Below are 15,747 nucleotides of genomic sequence, written 5' to 3' on the forward strand. Positions count from 1 at the left end.
TGAGATTCAGATACATGTTTTAAAACTTAAAGTTTACTGAAAACCCAGAAACTTTTACCACTTCCCATGGAGAAAGCATACCATATTACCCTAAGACAACAGATTAAATCACATTACAGTAAATACCATATTCTCACTGATGTCACTTTATTCCAAGCTACATTTTGTACAATGAAATTGCAAAAAAAAGGGCATTAAAATGATCATGAAAGTAATTTTTTTAACTTACAAAATTCAGGTACTTTTTCATTTGATCCCTTTTAATGGTATAAATGAAAGGTAGTATAATGTGTAAAAGAGCATGGGCTTTGGAACATGACAGACTACACTTCTAGGTATAGCTCTAACTTCACACTCCATGTCTTGGATTCTGTTCCCGTGAACCTGGTTTGTCTCTTCCAGCTGATGAGAAGCCATTAACAGATTTCCGTCAGGGGAGAGACAAGAATAATGGTCCCCATGATGTTTGCCACCCAAGTCCTGGCTTACCTTGTCATGACCATAAACAAGCCAGGGACCTCAAAAGGTACATGGGCCCAAAAGGTCAACTTAATGTTGGTGAACACTTCTGGAGACCCTTATGATCCACATCGTTCAGTTTTCCCAATTGTCACAAGGAATTTACTGTTGACAAGAATTGGGAGGGCAACTCCACTGCCTGCAAAGACCTGAAAAATGGGGCTACCACCTACAGAAGTTAACTGCAGGTGATTACAAGGTGCGGGACCTGGATGTAGAAAAAATTCTTCTTTTTTTTTATGACTCACTTATTTATTCGAGAGAGAGAGAACACACAAGCAGGGGGAGGGGCAGGAGAGGGAGAGAATCTCAAGCAGGCTCCGACTCCTTGCTGAGCTTGGATCTCACGACCCTGAGATCACGACCTGAGCCGAAATCAAGAGTCAGACACTTAATGGACTGAGCCACCGAGGTACCCCAAGAGACTTTTTATAAGCTTTCCTATACTACATGGTTTTTAAAAACCAAACATGCATTGTTATAATAAAATTTTAAAAAGAAATTAAGATTTAGTTTCATAGATATAAATACTGAAAATGACACTTGTCTGATTTTAAGATAAATAAAAGTTACTACCTGAAAGAGTCTCAGAGATTGAAGACTTACTAAGAGGACTCAGAACTGCAAATGATTCCTGAAAAGGTTCTATGTTTTCCTAAACAAAGAAAAACAAGAATAGAAATTAGACATCCTTAAATTCAGTGGACATGTAATGTGCCCAAAAGAAAATTAGGATTTATTTTTGTAGGTGGAACTGCAGGAAGCATAGGGATGGGGAACCAATAAAAGATTAAGAAAAAAGGTCAAAGCAAAACAAAGATGCTGAATATAAAAAGATTTTATAATATTTACCAATCTTTAACGAAACTATGTTTACTAACTACAGTCCAACAAATGAAATATTAAATGGAAGTAGCCATAATGATCCACTAACAAGTTCCTCTTCGGTTTACTTAAAATCACATGTCCTAACTCTACAGTAAATAGGACATTCCATTAATAAGCACAACCTAACATTTCACTATTATTCAGGGGAATGGCAATATAAATGCAGATGTCAAAACTTTTCTTTCCCACCTAATTACCAGTATGATAGTAGCTGTTGGCTTTTCATAAATAGAAGTTGTCAGTTTGAAGAAATCTTCTTTAATCACCAGTTTGCTTGGACTTCTTATCAGAAGTGACCACATGGTTTTTCTTAGTTTGTTAATAATGTAAATTATAGAGTTGTTTTTTTTTTTTTTCAATATATCAAACCAACTGGCATCTTTGGGTTAAATCTCACTTGGTCATGATGTAGTACTTTTTTATATATTACGTTCATGAGAATATTGAGCTCTAGTTTTCTTATGTCTGATTATGATATTAAATTAATGCTGACATTAACGAGTTGGGAATTACTCCTACCTCCTCAAATTGTCTGAAAGAATATACATAAATTTAGGTCTTCCTTAAGTATATGGTAGAATTTATTAGCAAAATCATCTGGATATGCAGTTTTCTTTGTGGGAAGGTTTCAACTACAACTTAAATTTCTTCAGTTGATATAGGGCTAATGAAGTAATTTATTTCTCTAGCATGAGGTGTGGCTGTTTGTATGTTTCAAAGAACATGTCTAGTTTATGTTGTTGAATTTATTGGCATTAAGTTTTTCATAATACTTATTATCCTTTTATCTGTATTATCCTTCTAAAACCTGTTAGAGTATGTGGTCAAACCACCTTTCTTTCCTTATATTGGTAATTTGAGTATTTCCCCTGAATAGTGTGATTAGAAGTTTACCCATATTATTTTTCTAAAGCATTATCTTTTTATTTCGATGATTCTTTCCTCAATTTTTTTAGTTCATTGATTTCTGCATTTGTCTTTATTAATTCCTTCTGTTTATTTTGGCTTTAACTTGCTTTCTTCTATTAGTTTCTTAAAGTGGAAGTTGAAATCATTAATTTGAGACGTCTCTTATGTTGAAATACAGACTTTAATTATTTCCCTCTAAGCCTGCTTCAGTGCATCCCACATATTTTTGTTGTTTTGTCGTGTTTAGGGTTTACAGCATACATGTTTAACTCCCACCACTTTATGTACACCCTAAAAACCCCTCCCAGACTCTATACCATGTTACTTCTGTTGTAGATCTTACTGACATATGCTATAAACCAAAACACATGCTATTATTCTTGTTTTAACAATCTTTTATAGAGATTAATAATAATTTTTTAAAAGTCTGTTACAATCTGCCCACTGAAGATGAGTGAGCATCCTTAGTGCTCTTCATTCCCTTTTTTAGATTGAATTGGGAATTTTTTTTTTTTTTTTTTTAACCAAAGGACTTCCTCTAACATTTCTTCTAATGCTAACCTGCTATGGCAATGAATCCTCTCAGCTTCCAGATGTCGGAAAAAGCCTGTCCTTCACCTTTGTTTTGAAAGATGGTTTCACTGGATTTTTTTTTTAATTTTTATTTATTTATGATAGTCACAGAGAGAGAGAGAGAGGCAGAGACATAGGCAGAGGGAGAAGCAGGCTCTATGCACCGGGTGCCCGACGTGGGATTCGATCCTGGGTCTCCCAAGATCGCGCCCTGGGCCAAAGGCAGGCGCTAAACCGCTGCGCCACCCAGGGATCCCTCACTGGATTAACAAGTTCTGTTGCTGTTATTGTTTTGCTTTTTTGCTCCAAGTAAATGCTGCTGCACTGTCCTTTAGCTAGCAGTTTCTAATGAGAGTTCTGTTGCCTCTCGTGTTTGTTGATTGATCATGGATTCTAAGCAATGATGTGTCTTTGTGTACAATTTCATATTTCTTGCACTGGGAATTTGAACTTTAGGATCTGTGAGTTTATGATTTTATCAAATTGGAAAATTTTCAGCCATTTAAGTATTTTTTTCTGTTCTGATCTCTCCTCTCTTTGGGGACTCTAATTACATGCATATTATGCCACCTAAAGTTGTCCTAGGCTCACCAATTGCTCATTTATATTTAGTCGTTTCTACTCTTTCATGGGGAATAATTTCTATTGCTACATCTCTAGGTTTGCTAATCTTTCCTTTGGAGTCTTTAATATGCTTACTCTCATTCAACATATTTTTCTTCCAGCAGATTATAATTTTCAGTGACTATAATGTATAGAATTCAGGTTGGATCTTTTCTGTATCCTTCATGTTCTCAGCATGTCCAATCTTTCCTCCGCCTTGAACATATCAAAGATAGTTAAAGTAACTTTTTCAATGTCTTCGTCTATAAATTCTACCACATGTGTCATTTCTGGATCTACTTTTCTTGACTGATTTTCCTCCTCATCATGGGGTATCTTTTCTTACATGTCCATTAGTTTTTTATTGAAAAGTCAGACATTTTGAGTTTAATGTTATTTGACACTGGATACTTTTGCTGTTTTTGAGCTAAGTTGTACAATGCAGTAAAGTTGTGTCCTTTCAAAGCTTGCTAAGCTAATTCTGTTCTAATAGTGAGGCAATATGCTCCTGAGTATCGGATGCCCTCTGAAATATAAGGTGTTTCTACCACTTAGTTGGTGGTAACACTTCCTTCTTCCCTGTAGCTGTAGGGACTGTTTCCTCTGCTCCATTTAGGTCATCCTTTCCCTGGCTTCAGGCAGTTTATTCACAAGCACGCACTGACCAGTACTTAGCTGCTCAGCTAAGTCTCCAGTGAAAACCTTTGCAGATCTCCAGAGCTCTCTGTGCAGCATCTCTCCTTTCTGGTCTTTGCCATGAGCTCTAGCCTCTCTGCTTTCCCAGACTCCCAACTCCATTTTCTCAGCTCATGGAAACTGCCAGGCTCCACCAGGTAAACCCCTCCTGTGCTGTGGCCTGGACACCCAGCTTGGGCAGTTAAGTTGGGGCTCATGCAGTTTGCCTCATTTGTCACTATCCTGCCCATCCTGATGGTCAGTGTCTCAGAACAACCATTTTTGTATATTTTGGGTTTTGTTTTGTTTTAGTTGTTCTTCTTGAAAACATAAATTAGGTCCCTGTTACTCCACATTGGCTAAAAGTGGAATATTCTTATTCCAAAGTGTAAGGCAAGGGAGAGGATGAATGATGGTTCCAATATAAAAACGGGCAAAGATTAATAGGCAATTCTCTAGAGAAGAAATTCAAATGGCTTATAAACATGAAAAATGTTCAAACCTCATTAGGAAACTAAATTTTCAAGTCATCTTTTTCTCTTATTAAGCTATTTTAAAAAGTACAAGTTCATACCCAAAGTTTACAAAGTTTAGTAAAATAAAACCATTTATACTGCTGATAAGTCCAAATTGGTACAATTTCTGGATACTCAGCAATATGTATTAAAAAGGTAAAAAACATTCCTATTTTTTCATCAATTAATTCTACCTACAGAAATTCATCTTAGAGGGAAAAGTTTATATTTACAGCATATCAGTTCTAAGGTTGTTGCTCTTTCACATTTTCCCACTTCTGAAACCTGAGTGCAGCTTACAATTCATGGTGTGTGACAGCTTAACTTCTAGCCTCTTTTCTTGGTGGTCCATAAAACAATGGTACATTGTCAGTCAATGGTATTTAGGTTCCAAGAAATATGCCATGTACAAGGAGTCATGCAAGTATGAGAACACAGCTAATACCCCATGCACTTGTCATGATGAGCACAGGGTAAAAAAAAAAAAAAAAAAGAGAAAAAAAACCTACCTAAAAAAACACATTATTTTCTACCATGACACATCATTTAGTCCATTGCATGATTTCAAAGCATAATTATTGTTCACACAAAACAGGCGAGGTCTGATGAAAATATAAACAAGTTTGTTCCACATTTTTCACACTTACAAGATTCTCCCCCTTGTCATCAAAATTTGGTTGTGATAACTGCAACTGCACAGGAACTGGTGATGATTGCTCAAGTAGCAGGGGACTGATACTACTTAAATCCTTTTTTCGAACAGGTGTTCCTCCTTTTCGCAACGGAGTATTTGCTGGCAAAGACTCATCAAACACCTCAGGGCTTAGATCCTCTCCAAAAGTAACTCTCTTCCTCTTCCTGATATTTAGAAAGGCTGGCACTTTACAATTTTCTTGACCTTCTATAGGTAATAAATGAGTAGATAAAAGAATTATCTAAAAATGCATAAGCTAGAATCTTTTAACATAATTAGATACAGCTTTTATAATAGAAAATAGTTTGTAGAAAACATAAATTCAAAATGGAAAAGGAAGCAGTTCTAAAATATGGTAATAGATTTTAAAGTAAATTTTGCATAAGTATCTTAGAAGTTTACAAAATTGGAATAATAAGTTCCTTTACAAGTGTTACCATTAAGCACAAATGGGCAGGCAAAATGGACAGACCGACTGTGAAACTCTCCAAAGAGATTCCATCCAACTGTTCTCCATTCCCATAGAATATGAGAAGCACCACGGCATTTAGCAGATCACTGAAAATACCACATACTACCATCAAATGATTCACAAGGAAATGATATCCTCAGGCTTCAAAATAAATGTGAATTTCTTACCTGCTTTTTGTTCTTTGCAACAGTTTGCACGATTTGAGATTAAGCTTGGATGAGTCCCATCATCACAGAGATTGTCACAGTGTTCCTAAATATCAATGAAAAATTTTACACATATAAATGCATATGCACAGTCATTAAGAACCGACAACTTGAACTTCTTTTTCTGCCAAGATCTAGATACTATTTAGCATTGCAGATTACATTCACTTTCATAATGGTTTGGGGTTAATGATGAGCCACAAAGAAAAACTGGATGCCCTAAACATTAGTTCAGTAAATAGTATTTTAGGCCAAAATTAAAGAACAGAAATCCATAATATGGGCTAAATTCACTTCATCATTTTTAATCTGGCAAATGAAATTATGGAAAATCTGAGTGGCTAGAGTCATACTAGCCACACACAAATGGTGCCAGACGACGCAGACTAACTACAGTTATAAGAATTGCACAAAAACAAGAAAACAATAGGTAAATGACATAATGGGGTGTTTTATTTTTAAACACGTAACTCGCACTTTTGATAAATATGTAAACCTCTCATCCACATTACTATATTCTTGAGTTAGGAACAAGAAAAGAAGATAGTATTTGTCCCTCTCTACTTAGCAAAAGATGATAGAGTAGGCAAGCTGGTGAGGAAGGGACAGTGCAAGTCCTAAAGCACCAGACATGGCCAAACTCAACACAGGCCCACTGGAGTCAAGCAGGACAGAGCCAGGGCTGTGGGGTCCATAAGTCACCTCCAAATCCTCATCTGCTTCCTACATCCCGGACCAGCCCTTGTTCTCTAGAGCTATTCATTTTCTCCAGAGCACCTGCTCCAAGAGCAGCACCATTTCTAAGCAACTGTCCTGCCCCAAACCAATCTTCTTGAGCAACTCTCTCTCAAGTCCATTTTATTTTCCTGACGAGGAGAATGCCCATATCAGTATTTGTGAAATAAATGAGCTTAGAAAATAAAATTCTTGTGAATTTTTAGGCTATCTTTAATTAAAACCACCATGAAAATTAGCAAACAATTCAAATTGTATACACCCACAAACCTTGGATTATAAAAATCTTCATAGAATTTTAGTGGTAGGACTTGATGTTTGCTATGTAATGCTGTTAATCAGTAAGGGTTATTTGGATCATGAAGATGCTAAGTCTGTTTGAGGAGAAGATAAAATGAATACAAGATATGAATGAGCAGTGCTGCAGAGACTCACGTCAGCTCTTTAACCAGAAAAACTATTAAACATTTAAACAGCCATTGACCATTAACTATTCATGTAGATAGATAGAAGGTAGTCTAGTTCATTTTGGCTTTAAAGATGTATAGGCATGGTTCTATACTTAAATGTCTACGGATTGAAAAAAAAATTACTTCTCATTTGACAGGCATTGTGCTAATTTCAAATTATTATCCCAGTTAAAATGCTCAAATAACCATGTAATGTAGTTACTAACATTGTCGTTTCAAAGATAAGGAAACCAGGGTACAAAAAGGTTAATAATCTGCCTACTTGTTAAACTTCAGAGTGAGGATCTGAAATCAGGCATGTGGACTCCAGAGGCCACCCCCTCAACCTCTCACAACATTTACAGCCTGCCATGGATTTCACTATCAGATTTACCTGGGTTCATTTAGCAGCCTCAAGCGTAAGTTTATATAGAATGGGGCTAATGCAGCACTGGGCTCCTTGGAGTACCAGTGCTGCATGTACATGATATACCAGAACTGTCTGTAGAAAGAACTCAATAAGGGGCACCTGGATGGCTCGGTGAGTTAAGCATCTGACTCGTGATTTTGGCTTAGGTCATGATCTCTCTTGAGCTCCGTGCTGAGCATGGAGCCTGCTTAAGATTCTCTCTCTCCTTCTACCCTTCCCCACCATAGTTTGTGTGCATGTACAGGCACAAAAAAGAAAGAAAGAAAAGGAAGCACTTAATAGTAAGCTCCAGCCAATTCCCACCAACCTACTCTTAGCTCATACTAGCTCAGTTTAGAGAAAGGTACATGCCTATAAAAAAGCTATCTCTAAGACCAAATATTTTAGGTGGAAAATAATTAACAGACTCACACATCAATAACTCTGAAACTCAAAATATAGCTACCCACAGTAAATTCTACAAGTTATATTCCATACTGAGTTTAGAAAAAAGGAAGGTAGGTAGGTAGAAAGGCAGGCAGGCAGGAAGGATCTCTGCATAGTGCTGTAAGAAAAGGAGGGGAAAACATTAGGGCAAGATAGCTTCTTTTAAACCAGTATGACATATACAACATATCACAAGAATTGTTTTAAGCCAAAATGAATTTTTATTCTATTTGCTTTAGGAGAAGTAGATCTAAACTTACCTGCAGGCTTTCTGGAAACAGCTTAACAGAGGGTTTCTTCAGCACAGAACGAAGTACAAAGGTCTCAGAGGATGGAACGTCCCTTTTGCACAGTGGAGAGACCAGGGACCTGACTTCAGGAGCTGGGTCTGCACTCACTTCTATAAAGTTGTCAGGTGGAAGAGCATCACTTGAACTTTTGCCCTCTATACACTCAGCAACCTTGACTCCTTCAAAGGAAGCATGTAAACAAGAGAGGCAGAAGACATCTGAATCAGGTTGTTCTACAGCAAAAATATGTCTTTGCAAAGAGACTAACATGCTATAAGAAATTTGACCCTGGGCAGCCCAGGTGGCTCAGTGGTTGAGCATCTGGCTTTGGCCCAGGGCCTGATCCTGGAGACCCAGGATCGAGTCCCGCATCAGGCTCCCTGCATGGAGCCTGCTTCTCCCTCTGCCTGTGTCTCTGCCCCCACCCCCACCCCTTCTGTCTCTCATGAACAAATAGATAAAAATCTTAAAAAAAAAAAAAAAAGGAAAGAAAAAATTTGACCCTAACATATCCTGCTTAGGGAATAACATCTGGAATTTCATTTGGATACATAAAGAGAAATGGCACTGGCCACAACTTTCAATTCAAATCTAACTACGGTGGGTGAAGGTGAGCAAGGAGTTTTGGCCACCCAACAAATTTAAGAAAATGCCCATGAGGGATGCCTGGGTGGCTCAGTGGTTGAGTGTCTTCCCATGGCTGAGGGTATGATCCTGGGGTCCTAGGATCGAGTCCTGCATCAGGTTCCTCTCCCACCAGCTTGCTTCTCCCTCTATGTATGTCTCTGCCTCTCTCTCTGTCTCTCATGAATTAAAAAAAAGAACAAAAACAAGAAAATGCCCATGAAACAGCTATTAGTCTGCCTTTACTCAAGACTCCTAGGCCTCGCACCATAAAACTACCATGAGTTGAGCAATGAATGATGATCAATTTCACTGCTGGAGTCCGAGGAATTTCAGCCCACAAGGGTGGTGGGAGGGAAAAGATGGGATGTGAGGAGAAATTAAATCGAAACTGGTATGTGCTGTGTATGCCCTCAAACAAGACAAGGCTTACTGGTGTATATTTTTTTCCTCACAAGAGAGCACTTCCTTTACGATCAACATTTAACAAATATATATTGGGCACTTATCATGTCACAGGCACTCTTTTCTAGGTGCTAAAGATACAATGATGAACAAAACACACAAAGGCCCCCAGCCTTTGGGTGATAAACGGACCATAAAAAACACAGGAGGGGTAGGAGAGAGGGAGCGATGGCTAACGAAGGGGAGCATAGTGTGAGGGACCCATGCTGAACCTTTCTCTATCTTGTCTGCAGTGTGGTCACGTTAAGTTTATATGTCATAAATGTACATGGAACTAAATATAAACACAAATAAGTGCAGGTAAAACTGATGAAATCTGGGGGGAAGGGGGGAAGTCCATGGATTGTATCAGTGACAATTTCCTGGTTGTGACACTCTATTATTGCTACTCAAGATGTTACAATTGGCAGAACGTTGGGGAAGGGAACACTGGATCCCTTTATATATTATTTTGTACTGCTGCCTATGACTCTACAGTCATCTCAAAATAAAAAGTTAAAGAAGTGTATAGTTAACAAGTAGTAATATATGCCTTTAAAGGAAATAACGTAGAAATTAAGGAGATGTGGTAGGATAAGGTGGGAGGGGAAAGTTGCTGTTTTGAGGTGTTCAGGGATCAAGCAGGCACCTGAATGAAGTGAGGAAGTGAGCCATGCATGTATCTAGGGAAGAACACTACATGCAAAAAGCCAAGTGCAGAGATCTGAGACAGAATTATACCAACACACAGAGGTAGAACAAAGCCACTGTGGCTGGAACAGCGTGAGCAAAGAGAAGAGAGCTAAGAAGCTCCAAGAGAAGACTAAAGACTAGGTCAGGTGTGGACTGGGTACTGTTGTAAGTAAGTGGGAGGTCAATGAAAGATCCTGAGAAAGAGAATAACATAGTAACTAGCATTTTAAAATGGAGCACCCTGGCTGCCATGTAGAAAACCCTGAAGGGGGGGGGGGTCCACCAGGGTGGAAGGAGGGAAATCACATAAGAGGAGACACAAAATAATCCAGGCAAGATAAGATGGTAGCCTGGACCACAGTGATAATAGTTAGGGAGTAGGAAGCGGTTAGACATTTGATAGATCGTCAAGATAAACCCAACAGCACTTGTTAATCAAAAGTCTAACTTTTTCTTTTCTTTTTTAAGATGTACTGGGGGGGGGGGGGTGCATGTGGGGGGTGGCGGCAGCATGGGGAGAGGGAGAAAGAATCCTGAAGCAGACTCCCCACTGAGTGTGGGGCCCGACATGTGGCTCAGTCCCAGGACTCTGAGATCCTGACCTGAGCCCAACATTAGAGCCGGACATTTAGCCAACTGGGTGACTCAGGGGCCCCCTGAAGTTTAACCTTTATAAGGGAGGTGGCCAAGGTTACTCCAAGGTTTTTGATACAAGCAACTGCGTGAATGGCAGTATCGTTTTTTGAGATGAAAAAAGAGAGAAAAAAAAAAAAAAAGATGAGCAGACTGGGAAGGAAAAGTAATTGAGACCTGTTTGAGTATGTTAAGTCTGAGATGTTCATCAGACACTCCTGTGGAGACAGGAAAAGGCAATTGGGCACCTGAGAGTTCAGGGAGGAGGCCAAAGAGAGGTATTTAAGTTTCGGAGTCAACAGCATTGTGGATAGCATTTAACATTGTGAGAATACCCACAATCACCTAGGGAGTGAGTGCAGAGAAGAAAAGTCTGAGCACTGAACCCAGGGCATTCAAGTGTTGAAAAGTTAAAGGATGGAAGAGAAGAAATAAAGAAAACAGACAAGGAATGATCAGTAGAAGAAGGGAAAACATGAGAGAATGGTGTCCTGATGCCCAGGCAGCTCTGCCTGCCACGCTGGGACCCCGAGAAGAGGTTCTATTGAGAGGAACTACTGGGATAGCAAGGAGGCTATTGGTGACCAAAGCCTGTTTGGAGCTGGGTCAAGACAGAATGGAAGGGATACCTGGGTAGCTCAGGGGTTTAGTGCCTGCCTTCAGCCCAGGGCGTGATCCTGGAGTCCCGGGATCGAGTCCAACATCGGGCTTCCTGCATGGAGCCTGCTTCTCCCTTTGCCTATGTCTCTGCCTCTCTCTCTCTCTCTCTTTCTGCATCTCTCATGAATAAATAAAATCTTAAAAAGAGAGAGAGAGAGAGAGAGAGAGAATGGGAGACTAGGAGACTGAGCATGACCTAGTCTTAAAGGGAGCTTTGCTATAGAGGAAAGCAAAGACATGGGGTTTTGGCTGGAAAGGAAACCTGGGACAAGGGCCAATTGAAGATGGGAGATAATATAGCACATTGTGTTAAAAGGAGAAGAGGAAAAAAAAAAAAAGGAGAAGAGGAAACACCTCAAGCAGAAGGTCCTCGAAGAGGGAAGGGATTACCCTTGGATCAGAGCATGGAGATCTACCATAATAGGAGGAAAGGGAGGGGCACACTTGTTTGGAGAGGCACGAGTGTGGTGGGGATTGCCCCAGGCCACTTGCTTCTGACATCTGTTCTCTTGGTGACAGAAGCAGCCATGGACTACAAAGAGGCACAAGAAACTTGTATCAGTCATTCATGAGTAGGGCTGCCAGATTTAACAAATATAAATGCATGAGGTCCAGTTCAATTTTGAATGATATCTAATTATGTGCATGTATGTTGATATGGAAGAAAGATACTGCATGAAACATGCTTACACTGAAGAATTATTTTTTGCAATAAATAAATAAATATCTTAAAAAAAAAAAAAGGGAAGGGAAGGAGGATTAGAGGATTAGAAGCCCGAGAGAAAAGAGGAGGTACAAAAATGAGGTGATCAAGGAACAGAAGGGACAGCCAGGCAGCACTGAGGTTCCCTGGGGAGACAAAACATGCGGTGAGGCTATCAGCACACACAAGACTCTGCACAGACATATGTGGGGCAGGAACAGAGCAGATACACAGGTCTCTGGGTCGGAGTTCCAGCTAGGTGGGTGAAACAGACGAAGTGGAGTAGGCAAGGACACCGTGGAGCTATCCTGCGGGTTCTCCTCTGCAAGCCCTCCTCCAAGTGTCGTCTATCCTCCTTTACAAAATCTTTTCACCCTTCCGAAAGGTGGACTATTTGGGGCAGAATTAATTCTGGGGTGCCACTAAAAAACCAGTTTAGCACATGGAGTGCTAAACTGGTGCTGACCAGACTCCTTTAATCAAAGCTCTTCTTTCCTGTCATACAGTATTTCTGCTTAGAGCCTAGTGAGGTGTTAAAATGGGATATGTTGGCTCTTGTGATGTTCCCACTTGAAAAAGATTGTAGAGGGAGGTGTCTTATTTAGTGACAGGTTTTTAATGACCACACCTCATACATTCTATAACTACTATCAAAGAATCTGTCATTTAAGACGAAGTCCCACAGGAGGAAAGCAAGAGAATTGTTAAGAAATGATGAAGGTAAGACTATTTTATTTCATCTGGGTAACCAGTTTATAAACCTGGCTCTGTGACCCATCCATTTTATGATTCAAATTAAGTCGGAGCAGGCATACATTACAAGATGCTAAAGGAAGTTCTTTTTCAGGTTGAAGGTAAATGACAGCAGAGGGAAACTCAAATCTTCACCAAGGAATGAAGAGCATCAGAAATGGTGTCTATCTGGGTAATCATAAAAGATTCTGCTCCCAATACACGTGACTGTGTCAAGGAAAAACACTGTGGGACTTAAAATGAATAGAAAAGTAATGTAGAGTATATCTATACTGTAAATGACCATAAAAAATGTGGCTGGGTGGATGGGATATAGGAACTTTACAAACTGTCCAGATCTATTTCCCCTAACAACTCTTTTTTGGGTTCCAGGACTCAATTCCAACATGGGGGGAAGGGATTTTCTAACACACAATACCACCAAGGCATTCTTATCTTAGACCAGCAGGGTATCCAAGAATTCAACCCAATTCTGACACTACCCAGAGATAGCATCAGGTTCCACAGGTTAAGGGCTCAATCCTAGAAGAGTGTCCCCTACCTCCAATTTAAGATGCCAGCCCCAAGTGCCAGGCTGTCACCTGTGCTTCTGACTGACATGCTACAGACTGGAGTTCCAACAACCTCCTCCTTAGACTTCAGATGTCAGTCACAAGTCCAGATTGTTACCTATACTTCTGACAGAATGGCTATCAATCAAGAGGTTCTCAGGACCTCCTCCTTAATGTTCTTCTTTAACTTTTCCAGAGCAGCATACAGAATTCAGGGAACTACTGTTTGCCAGTTTACTAAAGGAAAGATAAGGGTTACAAATCAACAGGTAGATGAAGAGAACAAGGGAGAAGTCTATATATATCTGTAAGTCTTACTTTAAAGATAAAGACACAGGTGGGTTGAAAGTAAACCTAATACCTTAACTGGTGACTTTCACTCAATACAAGCATATTGATTCAGAGAAAGTTATAAACGCTAGTCCCTTTCCACACTTAAAAACAAAATAAAACAAGAAAACAAAACAAAAAATAAAACAACGCATGTGTTTTCTCTTACAAAATACACTTGTGCGTTCAGACATCCTGTTTTTTACAACAGATTCTATCAACTTGGAAATATTTCACTTTCTTATCAGTGGCAGTCAAAGTAAAAAAAAAAAGTTATTCTCTAACAGGAATTCTGAAACATTCCAACTAGACCAAGAGCTCCTAAAATATAGGGCATGGATTCAGTTTCCCCAAAGTTTAGCACATAGATCAACTGGCACAAGTACTAAGGAAAGATTAAATACTTACCATTTGAAGCCTCTGTGAGCTCTAGAAGTGAAACAGACTCTTCAACTAAATATCCGGACTGTGTTAAGCCAGATTCAAAAGATTTCTTGAGGGAAGAATTAAAGAAATGTTAAATCTTACTACTTACAGGAGTATGGAGATCTTTGTAAGCATTAGAGATTATCTGGAAATCTGATGTCAAATCATGACCTAGCTGATTATTATGAAAGTCCACAGCAATTGAACTAAAAACACAGTATTCACTGTAACTGCAGCCTAAACATCCTATCAAACAAATTTCAGCTTTTCTTTTTTAAAGATTTTTATTTATTTATTCATGAGAGACACAGAGAGAGGCAGAGACATAGACAGAGGGAAAAGCAGACTCCATGCAGGAAGCCCAATGTGGAATTCGATCCCAGAACTCTGGGATCACGCCCTGAGCCAAAGGCAGATGCTCAACCGCTGAGCCATCCAGGCATCCCCAGATTTCAGCTCCTTAAGAAAAGTTTATAGGACACACTTTTGTTGCCTTACTGTCTGAAGTCCAGAAAACTATATTGATGGATTTTAAAGAGGAAAAATCACAAAAATAATGAAAAATGAGGGCACCCAGGTGGTATAGTCAGTTAAGCATCCAACTCTTGGTTTCGGCTCAGGTCAGATCTCAGGGTCATGAGATCGAGCCCCATGCTGAGCTCCCCGCTCACTGTGGAGCCTGCTTGAGATACTCTCTCCTTCTCCCTCTGCCCATGAATGGGAAGGATTCATGCTCTCCCCTGCCCCCTTCTTAAAATAAATAAATACATCTTTAAAAAAATAATGAAAAAACGTTCATTATTAATCAAGGTATCGATAGCTAGGATAGAAAAACTATTAATGGCTAGGATAGAAAACACATTCATAATAACGTGGACACCATTTTCAAATCGTAATATATGTCCAAACTGATCAAAGTTCTGATGAGAAACTATTGGTTTTGCTGGATGATTTCATAACAACTAGAAAAAAACAGAGGGAGCAGAGATTATAAGTGACTCCCAAGTGAAACCTATTAGACCCTGAGAAATCGTTAATGACTATCAAACATTTATTATATTAGTCCAATAAGATCAACAGGATATGTACTGAATCTTTGTGACAGAGAAGCTACAGAAAATAGTTTCAGATCTGCTGGTGTCAGGTGTCCCCTCTCACTAAAGATACGGGAATCTGCTGGGTCATACCAGAACTAAAGCAAGGAAAGCCAGTGATGAGAACTAGCTTCCCATTCACATGTGATGAGAAGGTCAGGGATCCTCAATAGTAGTATTTAATTATGTTGTTTATCGTCTTTTGATAATCTTGACAGGCTTTAAGTAGGGAACAAAAATCCCTACTGCCACTTGAAAGAAGTGAACAGAACAAAGGAGGAATGGCTAAACAGCACCCTGCTTCCCAGCCAGTACTGAACCACTTAGGGGCAGAAAAGGTCAAAGTGTAAGACCCCCAGACCTGAGCTGCACTGCCCATATAGAGTCTTCAACTCATCTGCCAGTTAAGTGTAAATAACCGCTCCTGTGTCTGCCTCCTCCAGCTGGCTAAA

General features: G+C 39.4%; 1 protein-coding gene across 1 annotated transcript in view; it reads right to left on the reverse strand.

The window, feature by feature from the left end:
* CDCA2 (cell division cycle associated 2) overlaps positions 1-15,747 on the reverse strand; it is a 53,203-nt gene that overhangs the window by 20,195 nt on the left and 17,261 nt on the right. The window contains 5 exon segments of the mRNA XM_038573775.1: positions 1,096-1,174; positions 5,330-5,583; positions 6,016-6,100; positions 8,355-8,563; positions 14,184-14,268. Coding sequence (XP_038429703.1) covers positions 1,096-1,174; positions 5,330-5,583; positions 6,016-6,100; positions 8,355-8,563; positions 14,184-14,268 — 712 coding nt within the window.

Source organism: Canis lupus, chromosome 25 (assembly GCF_011100685.1).
Source record: "Canis lupus familiaris isolate Mischka breed German Shepherd chromosome 25, alternate assembly UU_Cfam_GSD_1.0, whole genome shotgun sequence".
Taxonomy (NCBI): domain Eukaryota; kingdom Metazoa; phylum Chordata; class Mammalia; order Carnivora; family Canidae; genus Canis; species Canis lupus.